The sequence below is a fragment of the Plodia interpunctella genome, chromosome 10 (genome assembly GCF_027563975.2).
Source record: "Plodia interpunctella isolate USDA-ARS_2022_Savannah chromosome 10, ilPloInte3.2, whole genome shotgun sequence".
Lineage (NCBI taxonomy): Eukaryota > Metazoa > Arthropoda > Insecta > Lepidoptera > Pyralidae > Plodia > Plodia interpunctella.
In genome coordinates, this window is record NC_071303.1 from 2,003,292 (window position 1) to 2,019,680 (window position 16,389).

At 35.8% G+C, this 16,389-nt stretch overlaps 1 protein-coding gene across 1 annotated transcript in view; it reads left to right on the forward strand.

Annotated features, from left to right (window-relative positions):
- The window catches only part of LOC128673267 (uncharacterized protein), a 177,375-nt gene that overhangs the window by 155,218 nt on the left and 5,768 nt on the right, over nt 1–16,389 (forward strand). Inside the window, exon 5 of the mRNA XM_053750999.1 lies at nt 12,481–12,596. Within this exon, the coding sequence (XP_053606974.1) occupies nt 12,481–12,596 (116 nt within the window). The remainder of the gene's footprint in view (nt 1–12,480; nt 12,597–16,389) is intronic.

The following is a 16,389-nucleotide window of genomic DNA, read 5'->3' on the forward strand; positions in this document are numbered from 1 at the left end:
TCTCAATTACCACACCTGGTGCCATACATTGTATAAATATTAATTTTTATATCCCACACTCTACCACTTCAATTTTGTAGTTTAAAACCAGTAGCCATAATCTTTTCAATTAAATGATTTAACACTCATTCAGTTTCGTGATTAATATTAGCTTAATTAATTTTATATGTCTTTCGAACAATGATGAATGGACATTACAATTTGTGTATAGTTGATAATATATGAATTGTACTTATGAATGTATTTGGGATAAATATCGGTACATCGAATGCTTTTCATGATTCAAACAAGACGTCTTTCGATAAAAATAAAGTAGGGACAAAAGCATAGCCCATGTGGGTGAATTTCACGAGAGATGTTATTACTGTTTATTAAATTGTACCATACACAGTAATCAATTTAATTATCCTATTTTATAAATGAGTAAAGTACTGGTACAATGTTAGTTTTATAAATGTTTAATTTTAAAAAAATTATTCTTTATTCATATAAAATGTCGGACACTAATGAAACGCTACACGCCGCGTTCAAACGCTTGTGAAATTCACCCATGTATGCTTTTTAGCGTTTTAACTTTAGTTACAGCAAGCTTTTGCCCGCGCCTTCACCCGCGTTTAAATCGTGCATCCGCTCATAACTTATCTAATGATATTAATATATATTTGATTTTATTGATATAGATATTAATAGTTCTATTGATATTAACTATATCTATTTATATATAAGTTTATATCAGGTTTTAAGCAAAAAATCGCGATGAAACCTATACAAGATTTTAAGTTAGACCATCCGCTATACAACTGAAAAAACCCTATCGAATTCCATCAAGTAGTTTATACGTTAGTTAAGTAGTAATGTCTGGCTGTGCCATACCCGCCTGGCCCTGGCAGAAGGATCCAAGAAATGCTGGCTTGTTGTCGTTAACACGTTTAACATATATCGGACTGTTGGATCTGACAACTAGGGATGCAGATTACAATGACCGTGCGCAATTGAATTGAATTGAGAAGATAAAGTAGAAAAGCGAACCTTGGGCTCAAACTTTTTACAGCTGTGGACGAAACCAATGAAATTTTATTTTTATTTTATTTTATTTCCGACATGACTTTTACGACTACTTACCGACATTCAGTGGCAAGTAGCATACACACTAGTGAACTTAAACTGAGTTAGTGAGACTACACTACACTATTACGACTATAACTGGCGAGATGATAAGCTATCTGTCCCCACTATTGGGTCACTAGCCTTTCTTATGGTTAGACTAGATGTTGCCCAGGGCAACTTATACTTTATCTCTCTCTAAAATATAAGTAAATAAAATATAGCCTATAACAATCTTGGATAATAATACCTTTCTAAGGGTAAAATAAATCGGGTCGGTAGTTTCGGAGACATACAAACTCACAAACGCTTACCTTTCTTCTTTATAGTAATACGAATAGATAAGGAGGAAGTAATAGGTTACATTACATTTTTAGCAAAATTCAGACTGATTAAACTTGCCTTTATATTACGTATCTATTTGTAATATTTTTAATTTGAAATATTGTTAAATCCTTTTATAAATCATTCTAATAAATGGTAGTTTCGACACCTCGACCGTCGCGCGTCCAACACGTCGATACATTACAGCAAAGTGCCGGGCTACACTCGCAGCCAGAAAAAGTAGCCACATCCGAAACTCACACCGGTAATCACGCTCAAGCCTTGTCTGTCTGTCTGTCATGCTTCTCAGCATCAGTAGTTGAGTGGTCGAGCCTAACTTTCCTCTTTTGGAAGTTGGCGTTTTAAATATTTTCTTTTGTGTTTTCTGTATGAGTCAAAGGATTTGATAAGTACTGGAGTACCTACTTTATTGCATGGCCACATCTTCCTTTTTTGACATTTACTAAATGGCATTCTAAATGGGTCATCGCAAGTATTTTCCTTCCACAACTATTTCCTACCATACCTTCATTTACCTTTAAGACTTTCATATCAGAAATGAAGGTTCTTCTGTTTTTCTTCGTTCGTCTTCCTCTCCACCCATCCACTCATATTCAAGTACTTTTTGTCACTCGCGTCTCTTCACTTCTAACTACATGCCAAAACTATGATCTGTCTGTACAAGTCATATACGAACTTGGAAATGATCCCTCCTAATGATTCGAGTCATGTAAAAAAGAGTTTCATGCTCAATCGCTTCAGTTATTGGACAAATTTTAATAAAACTTTTATGAATCTATCAGCTTTTCTTTGAAATTATGTCATTACTGGCCAAAAAAAGAAACTAAATTTATCGATCTTAAGTGCTCAATCATGCTCGCGAGTGTACGAGATATCGATACTATTCGATACCAAACGTGGGTCGGTCCAGTCGTGGGAGTCTGCTAGGCGGCTCGTTCATAGACCTCTACAAAAACTGCGTGATGATTAAAAAATGGAAACACGTCTTGACTATCGCATCTACGCAGATTAAAATGTAATATGGGAGTTATTACGACGATGTTTATTATTTTTATTGGCAGTTAGCGATTTGTTTGAAAAAAAAATATGTTGCTAACTGCCTGACTGAAAATCTAACGGTTTTGCATCGATTGCATTATATCGGGATTTTAAAATACGTCTATTCTTGTCTAGGCAAAGTTTTCATAACGTTCTAAGTGAGAAGTTAAAATTTATTTGGCAGTTGCAGTTGAAAAATACCTATTCGAGATATCGATTCGTAGTTTATGTGGGTTAGCGGGTGACCGACACCTAAGAGAGTTTTACTTTATCTATGTCTACAGTGGCTGATAATTGAATGCGTCGTCGTCGCCCGACTCCGTCATGTTGAGAGATTTATGTCTTAGCGCCGAGATTTATAACTCAATATAGGGTCAATGTATGACTAGTATATTTCCAGTGGATCTAATTCCCATAATTTTTACATTTAAAACCAAAACATCTACAATGTTAATGGATACGATGAACTTTTCACTTTTTTGTGCCAAACACCAAGTGCGCCGGCCTTTTTTCACCAAGTGCGCGCGAAGCCAACGCCTCTACAGTTTTGGCGCGAACTCGTGATGTCAGTTCGTCTATGTTTTTCGATGTTCTTTTTTTTGAATGAGCGCGCACAAAAAACCTGCCAGTTCTTCCCATCAATGATAGCCATTTAATGGCATCACGACGAGATAAAAAGCCCAGAATCGATGCAAAAAAAAAATTTAGATCGCTCCAAAATGATCATACGTGAGGACTCTTTTTGCGCAAACCCATTGTTGCCCATTTTGTTTTGTTAAGTTGCCATTTCGTTGAATTCTTGTGACTTTTTTTCTTTAATGGAAATACGTCAGAGTGATTGGATTGATTATAATAGACAGTATAAGTGTAAATTTATGATAGTATTGATTGCGACGATTTTGACGACTGGAAAATTAGGGAATTAGATGTAGGCTTTAGTTATTAATGGTTATTGAAACCTTTTATTTTTTCATTAATAATTAATCATAAATACGTGAGCAAATGTGCCGACAGAACCAAATTGACAAGCAACACGACTCCAGAGAAAGTAAAAAACTTCTTTTAGTAAAACTAGTCTGATAATAGCGCAAAAATTTTTTTTACTGTAAAATACTTAATTGTTTTCACTTAACTGGAATCTGTTGTACCACAAGCAGTTATAACTGAAAAAATGCTTTTACTTTTTCATAGTATCCGTCAAAACGTGATCGTGGAAAAAGTTTGGTCGCCAACGTCCGGCTTGGGAGGCTCGTCTAGTCGGCCATTAGTCGAACCGAGTCAAGGGCGGCCACACAGCTGGCCTCATACTGAATTTTAATACCTCGCCAATCGTGAAACTACGACTTTTCCGCGAGTATTACGACCGCGACCGAGGCCGAGCTGTATCTACGCCAGTACTGGCTAAATCGAAAAAAAAATAAGAAGGAAGTTACGTGTATCACTCCGTGTGTTTTGACAGGACTTCGAAAATAGAACGTCGTTAAGCACTGTCCTGTCAGCTGTCGTCGTATCGTCTTCTATTTTCAAAGACAAGAGAAAGTTTGTTTTTTTTATATGCTGCATTTCAAACGTTATTTATGGTATGGAGTAACGTTCCTACGTTACTTTTCCTGGCTAATAGAGGGGAACTCGCGCGTGTCTTTAAACGCATCACATTTGGACAACCAAGTCACTACCGTGTCTGTAATTTTGAGGAAATAAGGGACAATAAAACCTTGACGGCTAATAGGCAACAAAAGCATTCCCAGAGGGCTTCACAGCATCAAAGATCAATTTAAAACCGTGGCAATACTCAGATAGATGTAGATAAATTAGAGAGACAATTTTTTTCCATCACTACATCATCATTATCATCAATTAATTTAAGAACTTTGTTCTTGTCTGTGGAACATTTTCCATCGAATTCTATCCTCAGCCATTGATTTCACCTCCCTTCACGATACGATCTGCCTTCTCTTTTATTTCATCTAGGAATCATCACTACATAAACATACAAAAATGGAAATTTTGGCCCCACTAACTACCCAACGCCATGAATTGAATGCGAAAAAAAAAATACCTGACGATGTTCTTCGTTCATTCATCGAGTTGAACGCGACGCGGAATATTTAACATAAATTATTACCTAATTAAAGAGCCACCAGACGCGATGTTATAATTGTAATGAATGAGCTCGCTTTATTCAAATGGCGTAAACTTCTGGCACTGGCCAAGGTCACCTGAATTCGAGTGAGTACCCTTTCGTACCCACTCAAGTTGTTCCCAAATAATCTTGCGCATAATCCAATAGGGTTTGCGCCAGACTCTTTGGGAAGAAACAGGAAAATACTGAGAGTGAACCCATATAAATTTTATATAAATTTGTTGTACCCCACCATCGTATTCAAGCGTTTCGATTTTACCAGAAGTAGACCTTGTTTGTGAAGCTTAAATGGCAAAGGGCTATGTCGCCAGTAAGTAAATGAAATTCATGATGCGAAACTCTGGTGGAGCGGAGGCTACAAATAAGACCGCAAACACGCTGGTCTGATGATGTTAATAGAAAGAACCACAAGTGTGATGTGGATCTAGTGGATTGACAAAGATGGCATAAACTGAAGGAGGTAGAAAACGAATGAGAACAAGAAGACTTTGGAGTCTTCTTGTTCTCATTCGTTTTCTACCACCAAGTACAAACAAAGTTCGTCTGTATGGGTGCCTCACTCTCATCTATTCCTGTCGCCAAACAGCTATGCTTTCATGTGAGACAGTGCAATTACTGGGTACTGTGGCAAAAGACCTTTGTCCACGGGCAACGCATCAGTACCTAACTTTTATGGAGTACTGGTGTCCCTGTGCTGCGGTGTTTGCTTACCATCAGACACGTGTACTCAAATCAAATCGTTAATTTCGTGAACACTCGTTTGCCTACTAAGCTATAAAAATGTATTCGCGATGGCTGATACGTCAACTCGTGAACGGGTGCAAGAAGTATGTTATAATGAGTATGCGTAAAATGCTTTTTATAAACAAGGAGAGTCATTATAATTTATTGAATTAGCCGCGTTGTTGTTTATAGTGATTGCTTTTGAACATGCGCTAAGTAATAATTGTTACTTTCCATGCATATAATATGTCATGCAAGCATTCATGCAGCATTCTCCGCATGATTGGGCTTTCCACTTATTCTCGACTGAAACAAAATAAGCAATCCGGAAAAAATAAAGCTATGATGAGATGAGATTTTGAGAGAGGTTTTTTTTAAAGTAGCCTTCAGGTCAACTCCCACTGTTGGGCAAAAGCCTCCCCTTTCTGTTTGCATCCACTTTAATCCGTCGTCAGTTATAGAACCAACTGTCGACCTTATAAGGGGCAATAATCCAACTCTTATCGAAGGCTGACAGTCCGTCAGTCCATCTCATCCCCAGCTTGTCGTGAAGTTGTCTAATTTCTATTAATCATCCCTACATATTAAAAAACAAAGTCAACTCTCGCCGTCTGTCCGTCTGCCCGCGATGAACTCAAAAACTTCAGCACGGATTTCCATGCGGTTTTCACCAATAGATAGTGTGATTCCTGAGGAAGGCTTTGATGTATAATTTATTATGATTTTACCCGAGCGAAGCCGTGACGGGCCGCTGGTTGTAATTACACTCAACTAAAGTTATATAAGTTTCTACTTATAACTTTAGTACACATAAGCATGACCCAGACAGGAAATTTTGGGCTAATCTGCTTACGATCCGAAGAAATCCTATTATCTACTTAATACTTAACAGACTTTGCCATGTCTTCTTTTTGTTCATTTTTAGGTCACAAAAATTTGCTACGAGTACAGTCAAGAATGTGCTAAATTCTATGATTTTGCATCTACTTCTTCCGCGGTCGTTAAGCTTCGGAGCCCAGGGTCCGATTTCCTAAGTTTTCCTTCTCGAATTCGCATCCTTGGTTGTTAGAATAGAATACAATATTCTTTATTGTGAACACACACAAATATTATACTATCCAAACCCGTACATTTTGATGATATTTTGCGCGATTGAGTAAGCAGTATACAGACACAAATTATTACAATTACTAGTTAGCTGCCGTTTTCCGTGGAATTTTCAATAATAAGAAGCCACTGATAGGGGTTCGTGCTCATACCTTGCAGCCCAAAATAAACTTCCTCTCACCTTAAAGTTAAAAAAGGTAAAAGTTGACTATTTGTATATGCGATAACTTGCTACTAGACGCTGTTGCCTTTAGATGACTGAATAAAATCTGACACCGGTGTTAGCAATTAACACACTCGAAAAGAAAAAGAAAGAAAAAAACCAAAACAAATTTTAACTTATTTTGTCCCAGGCAAAGAAAGGTCTCTGCTAACTATTTCCAAGCTATTTTACCCGATGCTAAAACCAATCATTTCTTCTTAAAGCTTCGCAAAATAAAAATATATGTTTTTTATAAAATTTCATCAAACATTTGCCTTTAAGTGTACTTGCGTACATCGCAACAGATGGCGGGCGGTCAAAAAAAAGTCTACCAGGCAGCGACTCCTGTCAATACATCAGTTGTCAGCCCGATTGATCGTTCACAAATTGGTTGCGATTGGAGAATGGTCATGACAGAGCCCGGTTTCAATTAGTGTTCCGTATAGCCTCGGCTATCCATTCTATCCTTCACATATTTAATATACAAGATCACAGAGCAGGGCCAGAATGGTTACTTACTGCGGTTAAGGTTGCGTTACTTACTGAAGGTTCATTTGAAAAATAAAACGGGCGTGTGTAAAAAATCAAATTTGGCAACCAAACTAAAATGTTGATGTAACAATCGCCCTAAAAGGTAACAAAAATTGTGTTAGTGGCCGTGTGTGAGCGAGAAAATTGATAAGAAAGAGAAAAAATAAACATAGTCGTATCCTGTTGTGCTTTAAAATAGAACATATATTTTGATTAGCAACGGATCCCTAAACCAGCCCGTCGCGAGCCGTTATATGACCACTACGTCCAACTTCCGAACAAGTTTGCGAAGATAATAAAAAATGTACTTAGGTACTTTTATCGTTGAAGATCCGTAGAATAACGATTATAGAACAGATATAGCTAGGGTTACTTCAGCATGGGAAATGTCATGATACAGACAAACGAAAACTAAACGAAACTAAATAAAAGTTTGTACAAACGTCTTGACTTTACATGTTACACTCATTGGTATTTTACCTTCCCACATACAAATAAATCTATTTATTTTTAATCGGGACGTCGAAAAAAAAAACGATTATCATGCAGACACTGGCGTGACCGGTTTTTTTTTTCACGCATAATATGTACTACTGATAAAAATTTGACATTCACCGAACGAGTTCATTCACTTGCCGTCTTTATTGTTTAAATAAAATTAAAATTCTAATTACCTGAACTGCCATGGAGTTTTTTTAATTTATATAATTAAGATGCAGACAGTAACGTTCGACACGCAATGTACAAAATTATAATAAAATTTTAGGAGTTTATATTTTGTCATGTTTTTATATTATTATACTGCCGTGTTTTTTTTTATTATTCTACGTGTAGATTCTCAATTCAAGTCACACTCTTTTTAGGATATGATTTAATTACATTAAATAAAATAGCTTAAAAATTGACCCGTTATTCATAGTTTTGTCTCGTTCTGTCAATGTCAAATATTGTAAAGTGACAAAACGTACTTTAGCTTAATTCCTAACTTCTTTATGAATACAATTTTATTCATAAAAATGTGAGACTGTGAGAAATAACTATTTAATATAAAAATTGACGAGAAAAAGTGCCTGTGAAGGTCTAATTTCTGAATAAATTATTTGAATTTGATTTTAGACTGTAACTTTATATAATAAATACCTAAATATAAAAGGAATTGAATATTTTAAATGATGTATGGACATCATAGGGTGACTGTAGTCAGCTGACTAATTAGATTACTATTAGTCAGACCTTGAGATCCCCAAGATTGGTATGAATGAGTTAGTGTGCTTCTCAGTAGCCGCCATTTTAGGCCATTACTGGTGGACCTACATTCAAACGTCAACTTTATCGAGCGACGGGTTGGTCCTACGACCATTATTATTGAGTATACACTCAACCAACAGCACATCCTCCTACCCAAATTCATTTCAAAATCGCCGCTATTACATAGAGGTTCATGCAGGATAACTTGATGTGCTGTTAACTGTACATACAGGTGATTTCATACATTGGCGTTGTTTTATCTACATGCTCAGTCGATGGCACAGAACAACTTTTCGTATGGAAGCAACCTTGAAATCGCGGAAAAAAAATTAGGTGATCCATACATTTTCGACAACTTAGGTTAGCTTAAATTTTGTATGGAACAGCAGAATTTTTTTTCGCGATTTCGGAGTTACTCCCATACTAAAAGTAGATCAGAATCATGGAACAAAAGTAAAAAAAAAATAAAAAAATAAAAATAAAAAGAAATAATAAATACATTTATTTTGCAATATTTTGTCTACATGCTCAGTCCATTGACTGAGCATGTAGACCAAATATTGCCAATGTATAAAAAGTCACCTGTATATGGTATGATCCGTAAAAATAAAGATATTCCTTAATTACATTTTCAAGCCTAAAGAATTTAAAAAAAAATTGTATTCTTTTTCTTGCAATTAAAGATTGAAATAGACAAGTAAGCCGGATTTGATCATACTCATCTGATCGTATTCCCGGTAGCTTCCCCAGCTATTGTCGCAGCTAGTGATGCAAGGTTGTTATAGTATCGATAAAAATATCGATAATTATATCGAGGTAATGAAATCATCGATAGTTGATAACATTGATGATTTTGGTCGATAATATCGAATTTATTTAAATTCAAATAAAAAATATGCAGTCCACTGATTAAGTGCTTCTCACTTGGTTTTTACATAACGTACACACAGCAATATTTCCTTCTTTTTGGAAGTAACTCCGTAGCTTACTTCGTATTTTGTTTATATATAAGGAAATTCTAATTGTTCAAAGCCTATACAGCCATAACTTAGGTCCTTAATTATCAATTTTTTTTTCTTAGGATATGATATCGATATTATCGTATCGTTATAGCACAAATGTCGATAGAAATATCGATATATTTTAGCTTCAATATCATCGATATTATCGGTTTGCCGATATATCGTTGCAACCCTAGTCGCAGCTCAGGATTCGCTTTTATGAATTTTCGTCTCCGCTTCGCACGGTCGTCGTCATCCCTAGTTGTCAGACCAATGTAGCCGGTTAAAAACTGAGTTAATTAATTTGTGTCGACTGTCTTACCACAGGTACTGTACAATAAGTAGGGTAGCAGGTCATGCATAGTCACGATCACTCCTGCATGAGATTTGCATGGCCACAGTGATTACATCGTAATTTTGTATGTATTATACAGTCAACAGCACATAAAACTATACGAAATCATTGTAAAATCACTTTTATTACCCCTCTCTCTCTCTCTTATTTGATCACGGTTCCTTTAGCCGTTGAGCGTTGAATGTGCGCTTTCCTACTTTTTCGTCTCCGCTTCGCACGGTCGTCGTGCCAATGATCTTGACGACATTATGAAAATCACTCTTATTACTATGTTAATAAGAGTGATTTGAAGGGAACTTGATATACTGTTGACTGACCAGGCACGTGCATTGATATGAATACAACTGCATTAGATTTTAGACTTTATCGTATTGGAATAAAAACCGATGTGTTTACGAGATGTTAGTGCACCCGACTGCACTGACAGTATTTATTGTATTCCCGCGTTGTATTGTGTGATTCCCGCCCTTGAATTAGATAGAGGCAATCCGATACCCATCCATGTATGTCTTACAAGGCGTTTAAGGGATAAGATAAGGGATAAGCTTTGAAAGTATTCCCAAAATAGATTACGGATGAGATGATACCAAATGAGATCATAAAATCATTTCCGAAGCTTTAAAATGTAATTGTATATGCCAATTCTTAAATACACAAATAACAGGTTGGTATTAACCAACTTAGAAAATAACGAGTACAAGGATACGAGCCGTAGGAGTGGTGCACTATCGAGTGCAACATTGCATGTGCATACACGGCCTAGTGACGTCATGGTGACGTAACGTGCGATTTGAAAGTTATCTGTGCGTTTAAACTGCTTCGATATTAATAGGTACCAAAGGTAAAACATCACTCTCTTGATGGAATTGTGATCTGGGTTTCCTTCACTTGAACCTTTAAATTTTGATTTGGCGACCGAAACAAATAAATAAACTCCTAAAATCACCCCCTGGCTAATCACCTGGGTGAGCAATATCCACTGGAATCTTTTGTTTCTTCAAAAATCCAAATATGTATAAAAAAATCCATATTTATTTAACTTTTCAATTTGTTTCCATCTATACTATTATTATAAAGAGGTAAGCGTTTGTGAGTTTGTATGTTTGAGGCGGGTAATCTCCGAAACTACCGAACCGATTTCAAAAATTCTTTCACCATTAGATAGGTACATTATCCAAGATTGCTAGACGCTATATTTTATCTCAAAATTTGCCCCGGGCAACATCTAGTTTATAATAATGTTATAATGTACTTGTACAGTCGATCACGTGTTAAGTGGTGTAACCACTCGTGGATATTTATGCCGCGGTAATAGAGGCTAGTTTGCAATGAATTTGGGTAGCTCGATGTGCTGTGGACTGTACATAAATAGGCCAAACTTATCATTGCCGCGTAATACATAGCATGTGTTGGATTATTACAATTATGACGATTAACCCAATGCTGAACAAATTTTTGAGCTGGATTCGCTTGCTCTCCCGCTTTCCTAAAATTATTACAAGCTAATTAGGTCAGTTGGTTAACTGTTGGATTAGTTTCTTAGTTATGTATTTTGCTCAATGATATACTATATGTGACTATACTTTTGTTTTTACATGTACTTGTGTGTACTAGGTAACTAATTTGTGCAATAACTATTGTATGTATAGCTACGCCCCGGGGCTTCGCTCCCGTGGGAATTTCGGGACAAAAGGAACCCTATGTGTTATTCCAGGTTATATTCTACCCGTGCACCGAATTTCATAACAATCCGTCCAAAAGATTATGCGTGAAAGAGAAACACAAGCGCATACATCATCACAAAGTTACGCATTTTAATATTAGTGGGATTGTATTGTATAGTGTAGTCGTATGTACGTAGCATTATCTGTATGACCCAAAGGTTGACTGTTAGATAATGCTTTTGGCATTAAGTCCGCCAAGTGCATTATCTATATTCCGTTAATTAATAATAAAAATTAAATCAATAATAAAAAAAAATGTAATCTACTTTTACATATTGTATTTTTGTGCAATAAATAAATAAAATAAATCACCTATTATTGTTTTGTAGATTCTACTAAAACTGAAAAGGTTACCAAGTACATACTTTTTTTACCCTTACGGGGTAGACAGAGCCGGGAGTTGCGAAAGTAGAAGCCCGTAATTAGCTGTCCGTTTATGTAATATTGAATTTATTTGTTTATGAAATATAGATAATACATAAACATCATGATTTTATTATGATTGTGTTGTGCTATCGCACTATGTATAAAATAAATGTGATGCAATCCGTACATTGCACAAGAATTCTCACAGTTGATACAATAATACACAAAAAAATGCGCTAACGATTTAGCGCCTAATGACTAATAGACAGACACTATTTAAGTTTGTGTTGTAATATCGGCGGTTGTGTAGTATTTAAGACGCCCGCCTGTGAAATAATAGGTCCCAGGTTCGAATCCTACTCGTGCCGCATGGGTTTGTATACCAATCTGACTCATGTATTAGATTCCAGTGAAGGAAAACATCGTGAGGAAATCTGCACTCTGTTTGATTATCAACTTATTTGTGAAATGGAGAAGGAAATGGCTACATTAACAGTGCCAAGAAAGTCGTTGTGTGTGTTTGATTCAATCCAAAATGTAATTAAATCCCAAAGAATTTCTTAACGTGAAAGTTTAATTTCTTCGAATTCCAGTCGGTCCTCGACAAGCGGCTCGACGCTAGGGTTGACGCCATGTTGGAGGAGGGCCTCATCAGGGAACTCTTGGACTTCCACGACAGGCACAACAAGCACAGGATACAGGATGGCATGTAAGTTTTATTTATTTGTTACTATTACTGTTTAGGGAAACTTACTGCTAAGTAAATATTGCTGCTAATAAATATTTATGAAAGTATGAAACACTAGTGGCCAGCCCCGGCTTCGTTCGGGTAAAACCTATGTTACTTCTAAGGTTTCGTCTATCTCTGTGCCAAATGTCATCAAAATCGGCCCAGTAGTTGTGAATTTATTCAATACAAACAAAAATACGAATATTTTCTCATAATATTATGAAATATTTATGAAAGTATGAAACACTAGTGGCCAGCCCCCGCTTCGTTCGGGTAAAACCTATGTTACTTCTAAGGTTTCGTCTATCTCTGTGCCAAATTTCATCAAAATCGGCCCAGTAGTTGTGAATTTATTCAATACAAACAAAAATACAAATATTGATAGCAGATATGGATAATATTGATAGCAGAGATAGTATGGATTGTATGAAAATGATGTAAATACAAGGACCAAATATAGAGAGAGAGAGGCAAGCACTTTACCACTGCGCCACCGAGGTCGTCAAAGAAGGACTCGGTGTATCAAAAAGATCCGATTTAACGAAATAGCTTCAACTTCTATTCCAGGAAAAAATAGGAGTTCCCTTGTACCGAGGCCCGGGCGCATACTAACTAATTCGATAACTAATTCGACATTAAGCATTATTTTTTGGCAATTTAATAAACAATGGACGATCTGTTCTCACGATTGATAAGTTAACCAGATAGTCGATCGCTATAACGGGTGCACGGAAGAATCACCCCGAAGATATAAATCATACGGAGCTACTAAGATCGAAACTTGCTTGACAAACATAGCTGCTGGAATCTCATTATATAAATAATCAAACCGAAGGAAAAGAACGCCCGTTTTCTACTTTATGGTATTCCTGTTCACGTAAAACGTGCATTTTAAAATAAAACCAAAGTCTTCTGTATTGCAATAAACACGAAATCATGGTCTTTTAAATCTTCAATTTTAATTCTTCATCATATTGAATATAACAATATAATTACACCAACTAAAGTATCGTCTCTAAATAAATAAATATTTACATATGGAGATTTACATAATTATCTACCTATGATAGCCTAATTTCTGAATTAGGCCTTCACAGGCACTTTTTCACATCATATTCTAAATTAAATTATATTTAAAATAGCTACAAACTACTAGTGTATATATATTACTGACTTATGTGCGGATATAAAATGAACAGAGGTTTTGGCTCGTAAGTACATAGCTAATAATATCCAGAACGAAGTGCCCACCTCTGTATTTTTTGTATTGTCCTCAGAAAACTAGACAGCATTTAATTCGTAAGAACAAAGCGCATTCCAGGCACAAATTATCCGTGAAATTAAACGTTAACGAATCATTTTTATCGCACCAATCCGACCATCGACAATGGCAGACGTTTTTAAAACAGCGAAGTAAGAGTTTCGCACAAATTTACATTTTTCTCTCTGTCTTTCTCATCTGAACGTGTTTTATGTTTCATTTTCGGCTGTGACTTGGCAAAACCCCGAAACGCTAAAAAAATAACTTCTTTTTTTTAAGATTTCATTTAGTTTCCTAAATTCACAAATTTCGCTTACTTCGCCGCTTCAGTTCCATGAGCATGCCACCGATGATGGTGCACCAGGCTCGGCTTCCAACGATGGAACTACTCAATGGTTTACACGGGCATATTTTGTTGTCAAACGCTGAATGCAAGATCTCTCTGACGATAATAAAAGTTTGCAACAAAAATGATATTTTTGTAAAAAACTTTTTTATCTATGGCGAACCCTAAAGTTGCAGAAAAGCAAGATGGCTGTCGGGCAATGTCCGCGCGAGTGGCATCTGCTATTGAGTTGCGGTCGTCTATGGTTTTGTGTTACATGCGTGCCCACTATTTTAGAACGGGCTAATTGTCTTTGGTACTTCATTATTTCATTACTAAATTGATAGTTTACAAACCTGCTATAGATATATAACTGTGGATATACTATCGGAGATATACAGATATGAGCGATGGATATTTCCACCTAATTATATTTTTTCTTAATAAAAAAAATAAAAGACCAAGGTCAATAGGCTTCAAATTACCGTAGTAATTTGAATATATTTAATTTTTGATTTGAAGCGTGTAATCATACGTGCGCACATGATAAATGATGACCTACGGTAATATGGTTTTGAGTGGATCATCATTTATATCACAGCACATATGATTACAAAAACAAAATCAATAGTAAATGTGAAAAAAAAATAGCAATATTGTATATTAGTATACTCCATTCTGTAAACAGATATCTCGATTTGTTTTGATGTTGCCGACTATCAAGTAAATAGATAAGTCCAGCTAAAGAAATATTATCGACATGCTATTGATAGTTCAGAATGAGGCAAAAAAAAATAGTTTCTTTATTAACAAGAAATAACTATTATCGATAGTATCGATACTATCAATTGTTCTTTCAAAATAATTTGATTCGATAATTTTGATTATCAATACACAGTGGATGATTTTCAAAGTTAGTGAAACTAATCATAAAATCAATCTAATCATGAAATTTTTATTTAAGAAAATGTTTGGGCTGTTGCGACTCGACTTGCGTTTAACTTGCATGTAGATGTCTGAATGTAATAATTAATGTATAACCATGTTAATCATATAAAAGTTAAAACATACTCTAATCTAAAATATGTTTTTGTCTCTTTCTGTCAATTTCAAATATTATAAAGTGTGATAAAACAAATTTTAGCTTAAAGTATGTTTTAACGTTTTTATGAATAAAATAGAGTTTAGGGTATATCACGTCTTCAAAAATTGTCCATCCAAGTGTCTGGACCATAGTCTGTCCAATGGAGATAAGGTTTATTTTTTACTTGCAACAATTTTGCACTATCTGCTAAGTGAGATTCGATGTTTTCAACCAGTACTTCAGTGGCAAGTGGCAAGTATTGTTGCCGAGTTGCTACAACTTCAAACCATAGACCGTCGAGCTTGTGCCATAGACACGAGTGTTTAATCCTCTTTACTTCTTCTGTTAGTCCTAATTTCTAAACTTAATCTTAAATTAACCCATATTTTTAAATTTTCATGGGATTTTCAATACTTTTGATCGTATTTACTAGCTTCGCCCGCGTGAATGTTGTTTTAGTTCCATTTTATCCTCTTCATGGTCAAATTTTGAATATTCCTAACTACTTACGATATATCACACATTGGCGATATAGAACCTTTTAGAAAATTTAAGCAGCTGTTAAGGCAAAACATGGATTGATAAAAAATATATCTCGAAAATCTCACAAAGCTTATTAAATCTATAAGTATCAAGATCGTGTGATCCAGTATACGTATCCCGGTAGCTACCCCGCCACCACAAAATACGTCTCTACTCTAGTGTCACCAATAGATGTCGCTGTGCTAGATGTGGCATTTTGGGACCTTTCGCAAATGACACCATCATGACATGTGGCATGGCCAAAATGGCGGGTGCTATCCCGCCACTTTGGCCATGCCAGCTATATGCGAGCCTTGATGTCGCCATCGGTGTCCCCAAACGCGCAGTCCAACCTGGCTTTGGAATTCTTTGGGGACTGTCTCATGAAGCTGATGCGACATTATAAAGATCAAAGAATCTGGACACCTTAAAAATAAACTACACTAGATCTTGCTCACTCTCGTGGGAATTTTGAGATAAAATATAGCCTATAGCAAACCTCAAACAAACGAACTCACAAACGCTTACCTCTTTATTATAACAAAGAATATTAAAATTTCTAAAAAGTAAGTTGCCTTTG